This window comes from Hakea prostrata, chromosome 3 (genome assembly GCF_041222555.1).
Source record: "Hakea prostrata isolate BN-2017 chromosome 3, UWA_Hpros_2, whole genome shotgun sequence".
Lineage (NCBI taxonomy): Eukaryota > Viridiplantae > Streptophyta > Magnoliopsida > Proteales > Proteaceae > Hakea > Hakea prostrata.
The window spans coordinates 32,298,379-32,320,281 of record NC_142602.1 but is presented as its reverse complement, the minus strand read 5'-3'; the positions used below and the strand labels follow the sequence as shown (position 1 = coordinate 32,320,281).

At 37.1% G+C, this 21,903-nt stretch overlaps 1 protein-coding gene across 1 annotated transcript; it reads right to left on the bottom strand.

Moving 5' to 3' along the window:
- Positions 1 to 1,145: 1,145 nt before the first annotated feature.
- Positions 1,146 to 10,215, bottom strand: LOC149022105 (RNA-binding CRS1 / YhbY (CRM) domain protein). The gene is made up of 4 exons (XM_089150283.1): positions 9,580 to 10,215; positions 9,135 to 9,465; positions 2,745 to 3,146; positions 1,146 to 2,094 (listed from the first exon to the last, which is right to left on the bottom strand). The coding sequence occupies exons 1-4, from the start codon at positions 9,663 to 9,665 to the stop codon at positions 1,486 to 1,488; spliced, it is 1,428 nt and encodes a 475-aa protein (XP_089006409.1). The 5' UTR covers positions 9,666 to 10,215; the 3' UTR covers positions 1,146 to 1,485.
- Positions 10,216 to 21,903: the final 11,688 nt, after the last annotated feature.

Genomic DNA, 21,903 nt, shown 5'->3' with positions numbered 1-21,903 from the left:
TGTCTTTGTCCAGGTTATAGATTATAGGGTAATTTTCATCTGGACCCCTGAGGTTTAGTGTATGTCATTTTTAGTCCAAAAAAACTGAAACTTGCATCTGCCTCCCCGTAGTTGGAAGTCATTTATGACAAATTATCGCTTCTTGGGCGAATTTGCCCTTTTTTTTTTCTTAATTTAATTTTTTATTTTTACATTTCGGGATTAAGTTATTAATTTACAAAATCGACCTTCCTCTATTACCCGATTCCCAAATCTCGTTTCCCGGTTGGTTCGTCGTAGGGGTCACCGCGATGCATCTCCTCATCCATAAATGTTAATTAATTTCATTTCCTTTCTCTTTCTTTCTCTTTCTTTGTTTCGTTTCGCTCATTGGATGTTTGGTTTTTTTCGTCTGCAATGGATCATTCTTCTCTATTATCGGAATGGTTAAGGTTCGGCTATTCGAGGTCCGGCGTTAGATCTACGGCGATGGAGATCTTTCGTTTTCATCATTGGTTGTTGTTATTTCATTTCCTTTCTCTTTCTTTCTCTTTCTTTGTTTCGCTGGATCAATTGAGAAATGATTAGGAATCTTCAATTAATGGAATTTCTTTTCTGATTTTTAGGATTTGAGATCGCGAGAGGTTTTCTTATAATGGAATTAGTTCCAACTCGTTACTTACCTCAGGGCCCTTCACGGTCGAGGCGATGGTTATCGATCGTCTTGGGCTTTCGTTGCGGATGTTTTTCTCGGTCGATTTCAACTATCCTCTTGGTTCACTCTTCTTGTTCGCCTCTCGCTTGTCCAGTTGGAGATTCGTCCACCCATTAATTTTCATTTCCTAATCTTCAATTATGGTTTGAAAATAAGTTTAGACGGTAGACCGGGGATTTTGGAATTTGGGAATTAGGTAATGAGAGGTTTGATTTTGTAAATTAATAACTTTAAATCCTTAAATGTAAAAAAATAAATAAGGGCAAATTCGTCCAGGCGATATTTGTCCTTAAATTGACTTTTTCCATACTATGGGGAGGCGATGCAGTTTCAATTTTTTGGCTAAATGACATGACTAACCTCGGGGTCCGGTGTTACCCTAGATTTTGTTGTGATATCAGCAGCAATTTAAAAAGAAGATGAACTGATGTTGAGGAGAATGAATTGATGTTAAAAGGCTTGGAATGGCAAACGCAACGTCTAATAAATTTTCAACATCACATTGTTTGCTGGCACTTCAGCCTACAGAAGAAGAAGAAGACAAAAAAATAACTAAAAAGGCAAACCTGAAGGGATGCTTCTGCCCAAGTCTACAGGGCAATTCTCTTACACAACCTTATACAAAACTACCGCTCCTTGTATATTTCTAAGGACTATCAAAACTCTTTTATTTCAACCTCCCAATGTGGAAATTTGATCCAAGTTTGAAGAGTACATAACTAACACACAATTGGCAAGTAATCAACTTAGCTTCCTAAATAGAACTCAAAACTTCTTAATTTGCAAATCCGTCAGACAAAATCTTGGTCATCAGGATATCTTGTCCGACTGTCGGCAGCTGAACAGGTAAAGCTTACTTGCTCTGCTGAAGAGTCTTCATCATCAGTATCAACTTCAGTACTTAGTGTGTCCAAGTCCTCAAAATCATCCTCACTGTCCGTCAAGGATTTGCCTTCGGAGTCAACATTGGCTACTGATGATCGTTGACCTGCAAAACTCTCATATTCTGAAAGATGATTCGAGGAGCCATGACAAGTTGAATCACACCTGTCTTTATCATCAGTATCAACTTCAGTACTCGGTGTGTCAGAATCCTCAAAATCATCCTCAGTCCCCATAAAGGATTTGTCTCTGGAGTCAACATTAACTATTGATGATTGTTGACCTGCAAAGCTCTCATCTTCTGAAAGATTAGTCAAGGAGCCATGACACGTTGAATCAAGGATTCCTTGCTCATGGGAACTTTTGCCAGGACTCAACAAGGTTGAACTAGAGCCCCTAGTACTTGGGTCACCATAGAGTGCAACATGCCTGTAATACAGTTCCAATTCCTTCTCAGCAATAGCTATGAAACGCCTCACTGACTCAAGTGACTGTTCGTACTTGGATTTCTCAAGTGCCTGAAAGAAATAGGAAAGCAAACAAAGCAAGATCAGCTACCTGCCATCAAGTAAAACATGATGTCACAGGACGCATAAACATTATGCAGAATTGAAAGCTTTACCAAGAAAGAAAGAGGTAAATGAAAGGCGGGTTAGGGAAGGCGGGGTTAATATAAAAACCTACACCCCTTTATGTACTGCTATTTGCACGTTTCTTACGTAACAGTCAAGTGTGCCTTGTTAGCATGTCTCATTCCCCAAATTAGAGTTGCATGGAAAATATTTTTTTGGACGAGATACCTTGCATTCCAACACGATAGCAACTACAAGGAGTCCGAATCACCTCCCCGGACTGTGCTCCCCTGACACTTTGTGACCACAAAAATAAGGGGTGGAGGAGTGGTAAATTAAATTGTGTAGTGGATTTCTATATCTTACATCTTCAAGTATGTCAGAAATTATGTTTCTTTGACCCTTTTTTTTTTTTTTGGAGGGGGGGGGCGGGGGAGTGGTAAAGAAGATCTTTACAAGTCCTCTTACCAAAAGCCAATACGAGTTTAATTAATGCCACAACTAGTAATAAAATAGTAGCAACAAGAAAAATAAAGACTGGGAAAGACAAACATGGGGAAAAAATCAACTAAAGCTTCATTACAGGAGCCACATACCCTTTTCTTGGACAAGGTATCAACAGGAGACATAATTTCCGGCTGAATATAATTTCTTCCCCGGTAGAATATTATAGTGTCGTCTCCAATTTTCTGAATTGGGATTCCACCACTTAATCTAGCAATCTCCCTTGCATACTCATTTATTTGACCAGGTTTACAAGGCTTGCAGATGACCTTAACGGTTTCATGCTTCTTCCAGTGCAGATGCATATTAAGAATAACACCTCCAAAGACCCCTCTTCTGCCAATTGGCACATAATTAGACCTTTTTTGGCCCATCTTTTTCATGTAGAACCGTTCCTCACCAGTGAGATTGTCCTGTTGAACTTCTGGACCTTGAACTTTAGGAACTTCATACCTCTTCAACCTCTCCAGTAATAAACCTTCCTTGATTTTGGCCTGCAATGAATATCATTGAAATAACTCAATGTAGTCTATATGAATGCTTATTAACGATTAAGCAACTAGCAATTACATCATTGACAGAACCATCCTTCCTACTATTTCTTTCGGTGTGTCCACATTGCACAATTATCAAAAAGCAAAACTAGTAAGAACTTTAACCAAAACCTATATACTTCAGAACTTGCGTACATCAACACCAATTTTTCAAGTTTTCTATTTTATTTTCTTTGAAGATCTCTAAACATAGGAAAACAGACACTGAATAGCATTCCTGACTCTCTTTAGGAGACCATTCTATTCTTAAACACTAAAGGTGAATCCTTCTAGGTATTCAAACATAAAATACTGTTCTGTAAGTGAACAAAAATGCCACATCATGTTCAAGGACTAGAACAACACAAAAATAATGGGAGGTGGAAGCCATGAATATTGCATTAACAACAGATCATAAATTCCCACCAAATTCTTTAAGGCAGCTACTGGGAGATTAATATATATTTAAAAAAAAAAAATTAAGCCTCTTCTTATAATGGGTTTTCTGTTCAACACCAATGGAAAATTTCCCGGCCATGACTGATCCCCTCATCCAAGGATTGCGGTGTGATGCAGCAGAGTTTAAGCTTCATTTTGTTACTCATAAAGACAGAAGAAATCCTAACAGGCCCTACCGGCAAATTATTTAAAGAAAGATGGACTTACCTAAGTCCAGCCATGAAGGTTCAGAGTAGTTAACAATGAAACCAATAGAATGAAAAGAGAACCAAATGCAGGAAACAGTTTCACTACATGATAACAAAATTTAATATTTAAGAAGAAATCTTTGGATTATACATATAATTATGGACTCTAAAAAGGACTAAATCTGAGTCTAATTTCTGACGACTTCAAGTATCCCACCTCTAAAGCTAAACCTCAAATCAACTAAAAACTAGATTGACGTGCCAATACACTTATTTGTTTTTTATTAATGTTTTTTCATCTATAAGATAAATCTGACTGCTGGCGAACTCTCTAATATGCTGACCAACAGAAACCAATAACCTCTTCAACAGCTATTATATCTCCAGATTAGCACCAAAGATAAGATAAGGCATATTGACCTAACTACCCCTACTGAATCTAGAAACTCTATTTGAGCCAGAATTGTGGCCCTCCATGATACAACGTTGCTGTATTCTTCTCAGGCAGGTCTTCAAAGTGGTTGATATTGATCCCACCGGCTTATGGCTGACGTTGCTGAATCAGATGGTTTTAGATTGGGCCACCCATAGTTGTCATCCTGAGTGGGACACCCCATTAGTAAATTGTATATGGTAGCTAAGATCAGATTCAGTTGATCAGGCCATTACTAAGTCTCTGTTGATCAGCCCATAATAGGGTCAAAAACCAATGACTGATTAACAAGCCCATGGCAACGGGCTGAGGACCTTAGCATTCAGACCTATTAGGTACTGCCAAGGACCTAGGATTATTAATAGTCCTTTTGAATGTGGGACCAAAACCACCAAGGTTTAAATTATCTACGGGTATTGTAATATAGATATCAGTGAAAACTGATACGGTACTTGGTTGTTCAAATAGTTTGCATGAACTGATACGAGACCAATGCAGTCCAATATGAGACACACCTGATATGCCTGCCTCCCTACAACCTACACAACAGAAACTGTAAGATATGAAACTGACAGAAACCAAAGTCCTTGAAAACGTGAGATGGGAAAGGGAATCATCCAACTTAAAAATAACTCTAAGCCAATACCATTTTAGCAGGTTTTACTTAACAGTACTCAAATCAGAGATTGGAACTATTTTGAAATTACACAAATCCTTTTGTAAGTCACTGTTTTCTCATATTGCATAATAAGGTGTTTTATGCTTCAAAACTGTGTTTTATACAAATTACAAATGCATTCATGCAGTGGTGGGTTTCAGTATGCAAAGAGCCTCTCCATGAAAATAGGGGTTAGGCTGCATGCCTAGCCTACCCACCCACCTACACACACATCTCTGCATTTCTTGATCATTTTGATGCATATCTTGCGTCTTTCAATACACTACAATGTCTCCTAAAATCAGCACTCCAAGACAATAGCTAATGCAGATACTTAAAAGTCCTAAACTAAACTCTTATGAGATGAGAGAAGCCTACTCTAGCAATACTAGGATATGCCTTATAATAAGTCCAAATCAAAAACTACCACAAGGAGAAAGAGACGATAAGGTAATATAATACAGGAAAGCATTCCATCAATAGAGCATATCTTTTATCTCTGAGATTTTGTATGTCTCTAACTTGTACCCATCCCCTGATGCTAACACTTAAAAGTCAAATCATTAACCAAACACTTAGAAGATAAACTTCAAATCTAGAAAAAAAAACTAGGACATGTCATATTCTCAATCCCACATAAAAACCTGTCAACAGAAGAAAAAAGGAAGCATGAAGAGTGAATATTTCCTCAACCAACAGGGTGAGTCAGTCAGGTAACAGGGTTTATTTTATCATCAAGCCACAAAAGGTCACTGACAGGAAGCCAACAGGTCCACCCAATCCAACCCATACAGACTATTTGATAGAACAACTCCTAAGGGCAAGACAGAGACCGGACAAATAACTAACCATAGTCTCATTTAGTTTACTCAAGTTGGACATATGATTAACACCCCCGACCAGAAAGAATGCTACAACTTATCAAAAGCAACTTTCACCTTAGCTTCTTCTTACTCCCCTTTTTAAGCTACATATCCCTATCAGAATCACAATGAACCCTACAAACACCATCTCCCACAGCCTCACTCTATTCACCAATCTACAAAGTAACAAAAACAAAGATGACCGATAAGGAATCGTCACCATCATTCAGAACTCCATTAGAAAAAACAAAAATTAAAAGGAAAAACCTGCAAGAAAGTCAAAGAGAAATGATAGACAAAGCTAAGATCATTTCCCAAAGCCATTCTTTCCGGTCAGTGGCCAAGGAAACAAAAACAGAAGAACTAAACAGGCAACCTGACCATGGTAATTTCCCTCCTTATCCTTGCTTAAGAAGAAAATACAAGATGAAGAATCCTCTCTACCTACCAAAACATAATATAGATGCTTGGTGGGACAGACTCACAATAACATTGCCTAGATAATGTAGATGTAGTTAAAGTAGGAACCAAGCTACGGAAGGATCAACAATAGGCAAATGATCGAAAAATTCAATTCAAAAGGTACAGGAAGCTGAATAGATACAAAGAGGGGATTGGCTCTCTCTCTGCCTTGCATCCTCTCTCAGGTCAATAAATTGCAAAACAGCAATATTCTTTCAGTAGTGTGGATTCCTACAAGGGCATTCCATTATAAATACTCAAAGGTTGAATTCAAAAAGAAACAATAAAACAGAAAGTAGCTGCTCACAAGGAGCTTACAATCAAAACAGAAATATGAACTATAGCATTACTAGTGATTAAATCCTGCATCTTATAAAATTACTATCACCTCCCTCAAATCTAACAATGTTAAGTAACTTTTTAGGTGTTAGTGTAGAATGTCCATTTTAGCCTTCATTAAAATTACTAAAATATAAACTAACCACTTCGCCCTTATTTGCCCCTGCCTTCTTCTATTTTCCTTGCATCAGCTACAGGTGATACCCATCTCTGCATGCTGAGTTCAGCATTTACATTTGCAGAGTTATCACTCAAGAGCAGGTATTCCATTTCTTATTTCTTCTATCAAGGAACCCTTCTAGTTTAGTATCATTCCAGCTCCGTATTTGCTTTCACTATAGTTCGGTTGGGAGATACCAGTGAAAATTTTGAATGCGAAGCTATCCTCGATCCTCTCTGAATGTCAAGCAAAAGACCATCTTGTTGTAACCTAACATGAAAAGTTGACTCAACTCTGAAGAAGTAGCTGCAGGTTCTAATACTAATTACGTTTATCCTTCTTTTTAGCATGTTTTGTTTTAACAGATGCAAGGATGGTATGAACATATTTGCCAATAGTTTCTTTATAAATGATTTTATGTAGGTTCAAAGAACGCTTAAATCTAAGGCATTGTCTCTCAAGCAGAAATTAGATCAAAGCTTTACAGAAAAGCATGGTGCAGAAGAAAGGTAGCTCACTTGGATAAGGCTTTGCATGCAGCAGTTATGTTCTGTGAGAGAAGCTCAGAAGCAGGGTATACATGGTGTGGCATTGAAGGCATCAAAAGAACTTGGGAAAGCAAATATTCTTTTGGGAAGAAAACTTAGCAGAAGGAAGGAAGAAGCTTAGCAACCTATGCACCAAGAACACTCATTTGACTAAAGCCTTTCTGGTCAAATGAACACAAGGGTAATATGGGAGAAGGAAAATGCATCTCTGAAAATAATGATTGCATTTAGCAGTTTGGAATGAGAAGTGAGATTCTAACCATCAGTCAGCTGACGTATTACACAAGCAACAGTCCCAAAGTGTGAAAAAGATGCAAAACTTGAAGCATAATGCTAGAGATTTCATCTACTGGATAGAGAAGAGTTGCCAGGTCCAGCTGCTTTAACAAACACGAAGAGTGAAGTTGAGATGCTGGGAAAAATCCTGCTAATATGAGGAGAAAGAAGTTAAATCCCTCAATTTCGGATTTGATGGCAAGGACTCTGGTGCAGTTAACTCTCAAGGAACTCACACTAGGAGGATTGATTTTTTAACTAACCAAATGGAGGAGGGGGGAAGGTAGGGCTTTTGGTCAATTGACTAGGGACTAGGGATTTTGGTTGAAGTAATTATGGATTTCAGTGGAATTGAGTATGCCTTCTTAGGTTTAGGCCAAATAGAGAAGGGATACTCAAGATAGAAGATGAAATTAGGGAAAGTGCATATGTTTTGAGTTTAGAATTAAAGGACAAATAGGTAACTTAGGTTAAACATGAGTTAATGATAAGACCATAATCAAGGCTAGTTTTTCAGTATTTAGAAAAATTCCAACATGCCAAGTCATCAGTCATCAGACAGCTCTTAATGTTAGGGCAGTAACAGTAAAAGTAAGCAAAGTATAGGGGTCAATTAATAATTTGGGGGGGAGGGGGGGACTACTTTTCCAAATAAAATATGCTTTCTAAAGATAGAATATACAAACTAAATCATGGGCGTTATCATAGAATCTTAACCAACTGGCCCACAAGATCTTCTAATTAGCATCCTCAAACAAAGCAAATATGGCCTGTGACAGTCTTCACATGAATGGTGCCATGAACAGTGTTGTGGTCCTTTTCCCTTCATATTTTGGTCTACATTAAGCAGGTGAGCCTTCACCACCACTAAGGTTGCTCCATTTTGAACAAATGATCACAAGTTCGAGTCTGGAAACAGTCAGTCTGCACAAGCAGGGGCAAGGCAACATACATGATGACTCCCCCCCAGGCCTCATAGCAGGCAGGAGCCTCATCACTACGTATGCCCTTATTATTTCAATCTACAGGACAATAACCGATCGAAGTAGTGACCATTTTACTAGATACAGAAAAAACAATGATCCTCACATGAACACGTAGTTTCAGCTAAAGAACTCGATAATTTATTCTTCCTTTATCCTCTTCTATAAAGTAGAAACTAAAGTACAACAAAATCTTATGGTCAGAATTGGAAAGTAAAAGAATATAAGGGAGACATAATATGCAAATATGAGATGCAAATGAAGTTAATGGGATCCAACTATAGATAGACCAGGAAATTCAAGATCCCGCAGATGAAACCATAGTCCCAATTGAAGCCACGAAATCTATTCTGTAAAAGGGAAGCCTATAATCATATCTATCCACATAACAACAACAGATTATTATCCCAAGAAAATGGGTAAATTATATTAATCCATATCAAACAATAAAGAGGGTAACCTGATTTTTAGTAAAATGAATACAGTTAGGTTGTCCAAAACAGAACAGATAAACTAGTCTAACTCTGGTACCAATGATATCTGAAAACGTAAAAAAATGTCAAACACAACTTTAACTCACCCTTTCAATCTTGTATTTGATTCTAGCCTCTGCGTTTGGGAATTTCTGCTTCTTCCCCTTGACCCCAAGACATCGTGGATCCCTCTTATTAGCTGATTTCCTCTTTTTCTTCTCCCTCTTTCGCTGCAACTTTAATCTCTTCTTGGTTTTCCATTTCTCCTTCTTTGGAGGTTCAATTTCATGTGTTTCAAACTTGGGCTTCCCTTCAGATATGACAAGATTTACTGAACCATGGCTCAAATTTCTGAAAACCCAAGGAATTCTCCACGGATGGAATTGAATCAAAGCTTCAGCTGGAGAAACAATCATCTGGACCTCATGGAAACCGGACCTCCAAAACGCATAAACATTGGGGTAAAAGGTAGATGAAAGAAAATGAGGATAAATTTAATGGCACAATAAATAAATTGGGTTGTGAAAAGGATCAGTGATTATGAAGTATTACCTAAAGGCATTATTCTTCGAAGAGCAAAAAGCAAGGACGGGAGAAAAAAAAGTTCTACGGAAGGAGCAAAAGAGACGATTTGCCATATAACTAAGTAAACTAATCAAACACCACTAGATTAATCATCTGCTTCTGAATCCATGGCCCTCAAGCTTTCGGCCAAAGCACGTTCTCTGTTCTGAGCTTGCCTTTCAACACCAACCATCCACAAGCCTACAGCACTTCCAATCGCACAAAGCCACAGAACCCTCATCGACCACTTATCCCCGACAACTCCTCTACCTCCCATGATTTGATACAAAGAAAGCCTCCGATAGAGAGATTAGCCTTGCTACTTTTCTCTATGCCATCTCCGTCAGGCAGATCAACTTGGTTTGTTCACCCCCAGGTTAACGACAACTCTTTCTCTCGGAAGATTTTGGCAAACAGAGTCTCTCTCAAGAAGAATGGCATGCAGGCCGCAGGGTTTAATAGAAAATCGTAAGCGGCGATGGAATCGTCCAGATCCGATATGATCCGACTCGTCTTTTTTTTTTCGGTTGTATTTTCTGGCTTGGTTAGAGTTGTGAAGGTAAGAACCCAAGAAGTTCACTCTTCTTGTTCGAGATAAGCTTTGTCTGCCAAAACATTTTGGTGGGTTTGGGTTTAGGAAGATGGAAGATATTAATTTGTCTTTATTTTTGTGTTAAGGGTGAAAACTCTTGACTAAATCTTTTTCTATTTGGGCTCAATCTCTAAAAGCAAAGTATTTACCTAAATCTTATCTGTTTGATCCTAAAGTGGTGAATAAGAGAGGAACTAGTTTGTGGCACATCTTACGAAGTGTTCTTCCTATTTTGCAAGTATAGTTTTTCCATAAGGTGGGGAATGGAAGGGAGACCTTATTTTGGTTTCAGCCCTGGGTACAGATAGCCCAAGGTCATAAAATTGGTGATATTCATGACCATTTTCAATCAAGGAAAGCCAATGTTGTGTTGCAGATAAGGGTGTTAATATGGTACGGTATTAGTAATTTGGTACGGTTTCGGTATGAAATTGGTACGACAAAAACGGAACGGCTCGGTATATGGTACGATATGAATTCGGTATAAAATCATATCACTTTGCTAATGAACCCTAATTTAAAAGGGCACTCCAATAGATGAGAAAGAGAAGAGATTGATTAGGCCAAATAACAGCCAAGGGAAACATACCCTTAAGAAAGCCTGAAGGACATGGATGAGACAAAAAAATGGAGACAACATTTGCTATTCTAGAATTCAAACTTGCCTATATGTTTGTTTGTTCTCTCTTATACAAGACAACATCTTTTAGGCTTCCAATATAACGAAACACCCATGTAAATTTCATACTAGAAATGCTTGGAAGATTGCAAATACAAATGAAACGCTATGCTTTCTTGGTTCTTGCTACTGGGAGGTTAATGGTTATTAGACAAGTAGACAACATGTTTGGTGGGGAATCAAATAATAGAAATACAATCCCAAATTAGCACAAGTTGTAAGACTAATTGGTTAAGATCTACAGAAATTGGAAGAATCATCTATTACAATTAAAGTCCTTTAGCACCTTGGTTATTCACCTATTAGGGTTTAAAGGTTAAACAAAAATTGCAAAAGTAACCTTAAAAACGGTATGAAAAACAGTATTCGGTACAGTTCTGTATTTGGTAATTCGGTAGGGTATACCCGGTACGGTATATGGTATGTACCGATGGTATACCGTCAAAAACCAAAACCGTACCGTATCGAATTCCAGAAAACGGTTTTGGTACATACCATACCGAATTTGAATCGATACAATATGATTAAACGGTTTTGGTACCATATTGAAACCCTTAGTTGCAGACATGGTGGAAACATTTGGTAAACTCATACTCAGCTTTCTTTCCCAACCCCTATTGCCAATTTCTTTTTCCTTTTAATTTGACTTGGGATTATGATTCTTGGAGCTCTTCATTGTCTCCTTTTGGAGTTTTTTTCAACCAAACTTGCTGGTCAAACTCTTTTATGTTAGAATTTCCAAATCTTAGCATTGAGTTCTCTACTTGGTGGAAGTTTTTCTGGAAAATAAAGATTCATCCTAATTCAAAATGTTTTTGGCGTGTTTTACATGCAGAAATCCTAGTTAATGCAATTTTGTTTTGGTGGACTCCAATTCGACCTTCTTGTGTTTTATGTGGTGTTTGTGCAGAGTCCATTTGGCATATTTTTCTTTCTTAGGAATGGACTAAGCACATTTGGGCAGCAGGACCTTTGCAATTGAGAACTGAGCTTCTCTCTTCGAGTACACTACTTCATCTCTGCAACTCTTTTGTAGCTAATTTTAGTTTAGAGAAATTGACACTTTTATGTAGATTTTGCTAATTTTTTGCATGATGCTCTAATATGTCTTCAAACATGTTTAGATCAAGTCCTACTTTCCTAAGCCTAGTGTTTGAGCTCTGGTGTGATGTGCAAGAAGTCCTTGATCTTCTTCCCAAACCGTGTGGTAGAGCCTAGCCTTTAGGAGAATTCGCTATTTTGCTTGGAACCTTCACAAAATTAAAAATACCTCAATAGGACCCTTTAAGAATGATTTTTTGCTATATTGGTTTATGAATCTAGCCCTCCAATTAATATATGTATCTAGTGTATCTGAATTTTTGTTTTTCTTATAAAAAAAATTCTTCGATTACAACCATGCTCAGAATCTTATTGTAATTCTAAGACAAGCTATGAGCTTAAGAGTCTTACAACTAGGGGAACAGTAAACTTTGAGAATTAGGTACTACTGTTAACAAAAGAGGTGTAGCATAGTAGGGTTGGTGAAGGGAGTAAATAGTCCCATTTAGGATGTTGCATCTAGACCTTCTTCACTACTCTCTTCATGTCACCCGAGTAGTTGTGATGCCTGCACCCACAAAGGAAATTAGAGTGGCTTGACCTAGTGTTGGTCGAGAGACCGCCTCCAACGCTCAAGTTAGTCCAGGATCAATAGTAGAAGGCTCTGAGAGGGTTCTCAAAGCATAATGAATGATAGTGAGTAGTACCTCCTCTCTTGCCAGTCCCCATAAATGGGGGACCTAGAGGCAGCCTTTCCGTTGATTTTGCCTACTAATTGAAGAGTGGGGCTAGTTGCCTTAGGAGGCACGTTTCCTTTGTAGGTATCACAGTCCACCCAGCCGATATCCATTTACCAAATACCCAAGGGAGTAATCCATAGCCCAACATATCAAGTCTTAGACAATCACCAACCATTCTACACAATAGTCCAATCATGAGCAAGAATAAATCAATGTCATAAATATTAGCAAAGAAATATATCAAGTAACAAGAATCTCAGAAGGATCATAAACCAAATCAGAGTGCGGAAGTGATTACAAAACTAAACTAATTACTGGAAAGAAAGAGTAAAATCAAAACTTCTAAGTCTTCTAATGTGTTGCCTTCTTCTCCAAGCGTTTGTACACCTGCAACTTAGGATCGATATCCAACTCATAGTCCCATCAGCGAATGAGGCATCTCCAATCATTGTTGATCGGATCCATAATAGTGCTCCATACTGGTATGGGGATCGTACTATGAGCCACTGTTAGTTCCCATTGCTTCCTTAGTTGCATAATAAATGAGAAATATCTCCAAATCGGAGTTTGAGATTTCTTCTTCACCTGCATAGTTATCTAAAACAACAAATTCTCGGAAAGGTGAGCTCAAAAGAACTCAGCGAGTAGTTCACAAACAAATAACCAATATCACAGTCTAAATCAATACATCACATAGTGCATCATAACATGAAGTGGAATGCAACAATGCAACTATACTCTAAAGGATGCTAGTCTCTATATGGTAGACACCCATTAAGATAGAACACCAGCCTCTAGGTAGGTCTCGTCACTCTGATCTCTCAAGAGTTGGCTACCGGTCTTAAGATCCTGGGTAAGGCGTACAATCATTGTAACAACCCCCATATTTCTAACCTAGAATCCGTATTGCAAGTCCGATAACCCGAAGGTCAAACTGGAATAAGTTGTGGAGTATTCGGATTGAAGTCCATGATCCATATCCTGAGTCCATGGATCTGGATTTTGTTGACGAAGAACCCACTTTGCTGGGAAAATGGATTTCCAGTCAGAGTCAAGAGGTGTTTGAAGATGTTCGGATTGAAGGTAAGACCTCCCCCACATGTTGTTTAGGGTTAGGTTTGAGTTAGGGATCAACCCATTGAGCAAAGCACCCAAGTACTGAAAATAACTAATGTAAGACCCCGATTCCCAATATGGGAAATTAAGTCGATACTTAACCCAATAATCAGTTTTTCCTTAGGTAGTGAACCAGTTGTGATAGAATAGACCAGAAATTTTATAACATCAAACTCAAAGAATTTAGAATATTTAAGCAGCGAAGTCTATTTTAATAAACTGGAACATTTCCATTATTCTAAAATATCCAAAATAAAGGGTTCGATTATTACATTTATCAAATAAAACATTTCATCACCAATTATATAATTATTTAAATATAGATAAAAAGCATATTTTATGTCCTTAACAAATAATATATGGATGAGGTTCATCAACGAGATTGATTTCTTTTGTATCACGACCCAATTCTTCAAGGTCATGCCCTACACATTCACCATCTGGAGAAAAATATTGGGTAAGTTTCGAAAAACTTAGCAAGATCAAATCCAGCAAGATATTGACATGTTTGAAATAATGTATCGAAAAAATACAAGAAATACAATGAAATGAAATAAATAATGCAATAATGCTAATGCACAAAATGATTATTTATCTTATTTGGAAACAATACGATGCCCCATGCCGTTACATGGCCTGCTCACGTTATACAGCCTTGACATTTGTATTGCTCCATTTGGGATTCAACACATCATACCCCATGCCGTTACATGGCCTGCACGCGTTATACAACCCTGATATGTGTGTTGATCCCTCCAGTGTTATCATGGGTTTTCCCAATAGGAATGAATGAAGATTGATCCACGCCGTTACGTGGCCTGCGCGCATTACACAGCCCTATCAACCCATCCAATTCTCTATTGGACCATGATAAATAATGTTTTCTTCTTATAATGCAGTATGCAATGCAATGCTAAATTTTGATATTCATAAAAATTTATAAAAGACAATAAATCAAACATATAGATATAATGCAGGATTTGCAATATAGATCGAATGATACAATTGTTCAAGTTAGGAGATATACATAAAAGATTCTCACTTGCAATACATATTAAGATAAAACACAATATTTCAAACTATAGATAATATGAATAGTTATTACTTGCAATTTATATCAAATAAAATGCAACATGTCAAATACACAATTATTCAAACAAGTGGATATACATGAAGGATTCTCACTTGTCTTCGCAATAGATTTAATATCAAAATATTGCAATATTTTGAGTGGTCCAATAAAACACAAACTAGGACAAACAATTACAGTGAATGGATTCAGTTTAAAATCAAAAGAAATTTAGAAATTCTTATTGATTTTAGAGAGAAATGAACTCTCTCTCTCTCTCTCTCTCTCTCTCTCTCTCTCTCTCTCTCTCTCTCTCTCTCTCTCTCCTCTTTTCTTTGGAAAAAATTTCTCCCCCGTAAGGTGAATCCCTCCCCCTATTTATATGCAAGAATTCATAATAACAATTAAGTAAATTAGTAAAACTTAATGTATGATAAATTCTTAAGGGATTAACTATTTTTAATATACATAAATTAATTTATTATATTATATTTTAAGTCTTAACGTACTTTGTTTCTTAATGTTTACAAAAAAAAGAAGTGTTAATTTTCTTAAAGTATAAAAATGTTTAAGATTTATTAAGTTAACAATCATAATAAATATTTAACTAATATATTATTTATTAATTTAATATTTGAGTTTATTTAAGTAAATTGACTAAAAACGATTCACTTATTTGGTTTCAATAATTAATTAATTTATCATTATTTTATTATTTTCTAAAGAAATGGTATTTACTATAAAGCAAAATATTATAACTCAATAATATAATTAATGATTATTTAATGACAAAAATACCCTTAGTAGAATCTAGGGGTATCACAACTAGGGGGCAGTTGCTTAAGGCAGTTGATTGGCCAATCAACCGCCTCAAACGACCACCATGGTCTGCTTGCGTGGTTTTGACCTAATTTGCCCAATGTTCCCTATATAGAACAAATCCCAACCTTTTACTCATTATTTTAATCGGGATTGCTGCTGTGGATGGTTAGGAGGCAGAGAACACATGCTGGAAGGTGAGAGAAGCATGGATTGCAAAGTGGAACCATTCCCCCGTCTGTTTTGCGAATCTAGAAGAGGTAAGTGATCTCCATTCACTCCATTCTCTTCCCTCGTCTTTTGAAATGGAGTAGATTTATTCCCTTTTTGTTGGTAGTGACTAAATTGTATTGGTTCTATTCATTATCAATGAATTTGAGAAGATCCTGTCTAAAAATAGATCCTTGCATTTGAATAAAGGATGGATCTAATCAAAGGAGATGAATTGAATTATAAATCTTTAGAATTTTAGGTTGTTGATTCGCACCTTTGTTATAGACTTCTTAAGAATGAAATTCGGACTTAAATTATCCCGAAATCAGATTGAAATTGGATGATTGAAAGTCAGCATTTCGGACTTGCAAACTGTATGTAACAGGGTGATCGCTGGTCGCTTGACCCAACTGACCGTCTCAAGCGACCGACTGGGTTACAGTAGCTTTATGAAGTTTGTTTTTGCTCTAATTTGACTCATGTTTTCAATGTATTCTTGCAACTATATTTTAGGTATTCTCTGAATTTACTAGAAGTGTTGTGGGTGAAGTTAATTGCATTCTAGTAAGCTTTTACATATTTACAGTTAAGGATACACTTTCTTATTTATATGTAATGACATGCTATATGACAAATGGTATATTTCTTACACTCTCCATTGTTCATGTAAGTTACTGTAGTTGTAAAAATCATTGAATTAAGGGTAAATATCACTTACCACCCCTCTTAGCTGGACAAATAGCACTTACACCCCCTCTTACTTGGATAATTTCACTTACCTTCCCTCTTACCTAGCAAATATATCAAGCACCTCCCCTCTGTTAACTTTTTCAGCTAAATTTAACTTTTACCATTAAATATTTTTCTAAAACCCCAAAATACCCTTTGCTGAAAACCTTTTTTTAATTTAAACCCCAAATTACCTTAATCACCCTAGCGGATAAAATACTAAATTATCCTCAATTAAAATAATTGTTAAAAACCAAAATATCATACTTAAAACCCAAACTATCTTTAATTATTAAAACCTCAACTTACCCTTTTTTTAATTTTATCAAACAACTAAAAAAACACGAACTGCTTGATATCAAAATGCAATTTCAATACTGAATTATCAAAAGGGTATGTTGGGCTTTTAATAATTAAAGATAGTTAATTTTATCAAACAACTAAAAAAACTCGCTTGATACAAATGCAATTTCAATACTGAATTATCAAAAGGGTATGTTGGGCTTTTAATAATTAAAGATAATTCGAATTTTAACTATGGTGTTTTGGTTTTTAACAATTATTTTAATTGAGGGTAATTTAGTATTTTAACAACTAAGGTGATTACAATAATTTATGGTTTAAATTAAAAAAATATTTTTAGCCAAGGGTAGTTTGGGGTTTTAGAAAAATATTTAACAGTAAAAGTTAAATTTAACCGAGAAGTTAACAGAGGGGAGGTGTTTGATATATTTTCTAGGTAAGAGGGGAGGTAAGTGATATTATCCAAGTAAGAGGGTGTCAAAGTGCTATTTGTCTAGCTAAGAGGGGAGGTAAGTGATATTTACCCTTAAATTAATGTTGAATGTATGTTGTATATGATGTTTTTATATACTTTATCACTTTATGATATTGAATGAATGATTATGTTATGATGGTGGATGATGTGATGTAGTTGTGATGGAAGGGTATCCAATTGGGTATCCATTTCTTGGGATATCAGAGGGTTGTGGTATAGGACACATGCTCACTGATGCCTCCAACACTATTATGAATGCTGGATGACATACATAGGAAGTCTAGACTACATGGCTAGAAACCCTTACATGCTACTACCCTTTCGGTAGGGGAATTGAAACCGGATGACCCGTGATAATGGTGATGTGACTCTATTTCATCCTACAACAGTAACCAGTCCATGCGGAAATTCAGTGGTCCACCATTGATCATACAATGGTAGGGTTGCATATATTAGGGTTTGGGCTCATGGACATCCAAAGAGCGGCCAAGGAGTCATGAGGGGTCATGAGAGCATCCACCCCAACAATATGTGGATGACCATAGGGTTTGGGGATAGAGTCCAACAATGGTAGCCAATCTGTGAGGGTTCTCATTCTTAAGTAAAGAAGGATACGTAACCGAGTTGGTTCGTGACATAGGGGAAGTATTTGGACTTCATGTAGTATGTTATTGTATGACCTTGCATTGGATTAGAAACCCCGACATGCGCCAGTACTCATGCATGCCAATGGTCGTGGTAAGAGAGTGTTGACTTTAACCCCAGCCATGGTTGACTGCTAAGGACTGAACCCCTTTACCCGGGATCCCAATAGAGGTAACCAGTTCGTGAGGGATCAGAGTGACTAGACCTACCCAGAGGAGGGTTGGTGTTATCTTAAAGCATGTCAACTGTCTAGAGATTTGCATAGTTAGATCTTAGCAGCATTCATACTTTTGCATATCATTCATTTCATGTATGCCTATTTGGATATGTTGTCATATGTATGAGAAATGTGTTATTCTTACTGAGTTCGTCAGAACTCATTGATTTCTTTGTATATTATATTATATTATACGGATGGTAGTGCAACGGAATCAAGAGAGGTACCGCATGAGTGCAACATCATTTATGAAGAAGATGTGTTACCGTCAATGGGAGACGGAGATGTATCACACGAAGCCTCCTGCGGATGCTTGGAGGCGCTTATAGCACCCATTGATGGCCAAAGAAGGCAGATTGCTAGGCATTTTGAGAAGTCATTGGAGAAGAATTGGAGGACCCCTTCTTGCTATTTTAGAAGAGAAGACTATAGTTTTAGAGAAAGCTACTAGAAAGAAGTTGATTTAGTTTATTTTATTGCTTCCGCTGAACTCGATAACTTTTGAAACTTGATTACTTTCATTTGATTATTTTCTTTGATTGATTCTTGGAGTATTTGGACTCATGTAATCATTTTTTATTAATTATTTGAACTTGCTCTTGCTTTTGATTATCTATTTCTTGCATTTATTATTATTGATGGTAAGACCGTGGATCCTGTGACGGATCGCACCCACGAATTGTTGGACATAACCAAGACCAGTGGGTGGGGTGTGACAGAGGTGGTATCAGAGCCCTAGTTTTACGAAGTCAATAATAATTAATACAATTAATAGATGAGCAATCTAAGTCATAGATCCAGAAGTGACTCAAAATATTAGAAGTGAATAATAGGTGCAATCTTTCGCTAGAAAGTGAAACATCAAAGTAAGTGAATTTCTGTTTTCGCATAATTTACCATAAATAAAGTGAAACATATTCTCACTTTATGATCATCAAGAAATGCATAAAAGACAATAAGTGAAAATACAACAAGCATAACTGTACTTCATTAATAAGATGAGCCTTTCATAATCTGAAGTGTGACTCACGCTTTACAAATCAAAATGTGTAGGGAATGAACATGTGGTGAATTAAAAATGACAATAACTATATAAAATCCTAAAGTCATTGTATACCAAGTCAAAAAAAAGAGAGCATAAACTAGACTGAACTACTCCGAAAATACCTAGAAAATTCTGAAATAATACTAGAAATTGATCTATCATAGTTTAGATATCAAACAAAGCAAAATGAATGAAAAACCTAATGAATCCCATATTATGTCTTCTCCGAAATCAATTTGGAAGATTCACGGATAAGCTAGAGTGAATAAAGTGAATGAGGATTAACTCTAGAATAAAGAGGGTAGAAGAATTAGGTTGGTACAGTAATTAGAAGCCTTCAACTAGGTCTAGACAGTAGGAGAAATCAATAATATAAGAGAATTAGAAAGAAGAAGATGAATACTAACCTTTAAGAAAGTAAATCGATGTTCGAAAACTTTGTCGGATGCTCTCTACACTATCTTTCTCCTTCACAGAGTGTTCTTTGACAAACTCGACATTCTCTTGATGACTTCAGATCATAATGATAAGTTTTAGAACGAAAACACATTATATAGGGCTTCAAAAACTAAAATTACAATTTTGATCTTTTCCACTCAGAACCAAGCTGGTCGCCGACCAAGACAATAGACCAGCCCCTAGAACTTTTGTTCTAGGAGCAGAATCAAGGCCTTGAAAGCCCATGCTCTACCCTAGTTCGCATTCTATACTAAGGGTCTTACTTAATTTTTGAGACCTTCTACACGTGTCATCACAATACTTGATCATATACCAAGTCCATCAACGCTCGAGTTAGATCTCCTTCCAAACTCTGACAAAACTCCCAACTCTACATCATCTCCATCTACTTCCATTGGTTCAGACTCCAATCCCATGGTCTCTATCCGGATGTTCCACAATTGTCTTCTATCCGCACTCTGAGTTTTCGGACCTACAATAAGGATTTTGGGTTAGGATCCTGGCGGATTTCATAGTAGGACTTCAATGGAGCTATTGTGAGGGTTTCCCCTACATTTCATTGTGAGCATAGTGGGCAATTATTTCTACAACTAGCCCTTTTGACTTAGTCTTTCTTTAAAGCCTTCTTCAAATGTGGTTCTCCGAACTTGACGTACTTACACTTGGGCCCGGATTGTTCCCAAGGGTTTCCCGAGGTAGTCTTCCCAAGGGAGAGGTTCTCACACCAATCCCCAAAGGGTTCTCATATTTCCCTAGGGGGTTCTCCAGGCTTTCATTTTAAAACATGTCATTATGTTTTGAAGCCATCAAAGAACATCAAAGCTCCTCAAGAGAACCCTCCCCAAGGTGAAGGAAAGTTTGCAGAACATCCGTCTAGGTTTCCGAACACCAATTTGCTTTCTTAAATGTTAGTGTTCATCTTCTTCGTTCTAGTTCTCTTCTTTTGATTGATTCCTCCTGATTCCTCCTACTTTTCCAAGACCTAGTTTAAGGCTTTTACTTGTTGTAATGACCTAATTCTTCTATCTTCTTTACTTTAGAGTGAATCCCCATTCACTCCGGCTCATCCGTGAATCTTGCGGTTAGATTTTGGAGAAGACCTAATATAGATTCATTAGGTTTTCATTCTTTTTGCTATGTTTGATCTCTAAACTATGTTAGATCATGTTCTAGAGTGATTTCAGAATTTTTCTTAGTATTTTCGGAGTAGTTTAGAACCCAAATGGGAAGCTTTCTGTCAATTTGAGCAAAATCTGTCCGTACATAGAAAATTGGTTGCATGGCCGGGTTGCCCCAGGCAACCCACCCATGCTCTGTTAGATTTCATGTTTGGGTTGATTGCCTTGGTTTCGCTAGGCAACCCACCCACTGCCAAGTTCATCGTTTGTTTCTCTTTTCAACATCATACCTCTAGGGTTGTTTCTAACTTTAAACCAATATGTCAATAGGACTTTTTGGGAAGCGTGAACATGCTCTTTGACCTACTTTTACAAGGTTACAATCGATAGCAAGGTGAGAACGTTTACTTGCACATAACCATTATTACATTCTTGATTGTTATGAAATTTGTTTATATGATTACATACTACTGTTTTAGGTTTTAGGAATGATTATTATGACTCTAAAATTTCAGTATACATGTGATTAATAATGTTCATGATATATGGATCAACATGTGACTGTATGGACTTAGATTGACTTGTGAATTGAGAGTGTGTTTGAATTCATCTTGTAATGTGAATGTAGGTTGTGATTGTGAATTGGGGAATACCATTCAGGTATTTTTGTCTTGGTACATCAGTGGAGGTGGTATGAGACACAATCCTATGATTCCCCTGGGCAACTTTCCCAATTAATGGATGGCATAACTAGGAAGTCTAGTTGAGTTTGGTTAGAAACCTTGTCGTATCACACCCTATTGGTGTGTGTATTGATGTCGAGTGGCCCATGGCAGCAATGTGGGGTGGTGGGCACTCAAGACCAGTGACTAGCCCTTAATAGGACACAACCACATTGTGAGGGGGCATTCATCTTTAGGGTTGCATATAATAGACTTGGGCTCATGGGCGCTCAAGACAAGTAGCCAACCGTGAGAGGAAATGAGAGCTTCCCATCCATTAAATGTGGATGACCATAGGGTTAAGAGAAGATGTAGTCTGGGCTAGTTGGT

What these genes read in the sequence shown, in the direction of transcription:
- LOC149022105 (XM_089150283.1), bottom strand. Translation starts at nt 9,665, where the DNA reads ATGGCAAATCGTCTCTTTTGCTCCTTCCGTAGAACTTTTTTTTCTCCC. An exon ending in TCGAAGAATAATGCCTTTAG is followed by an intron (nt 9,466 to 9,579) that starts GTAATACTTCAT and finishes TGCGTTTTGGAG; the next exon opens with GTCCGGTTTCCATGAGGTCC. An exon ending in TCAAATACAAGATTGAAAGG is followed by an intron (nt 3,147 to 9,134) that starts GTGAGTTAAAGT and finishes TATTCATTGCAG; the next exon opens with GCCAAAATCAAGGAAGGTTT.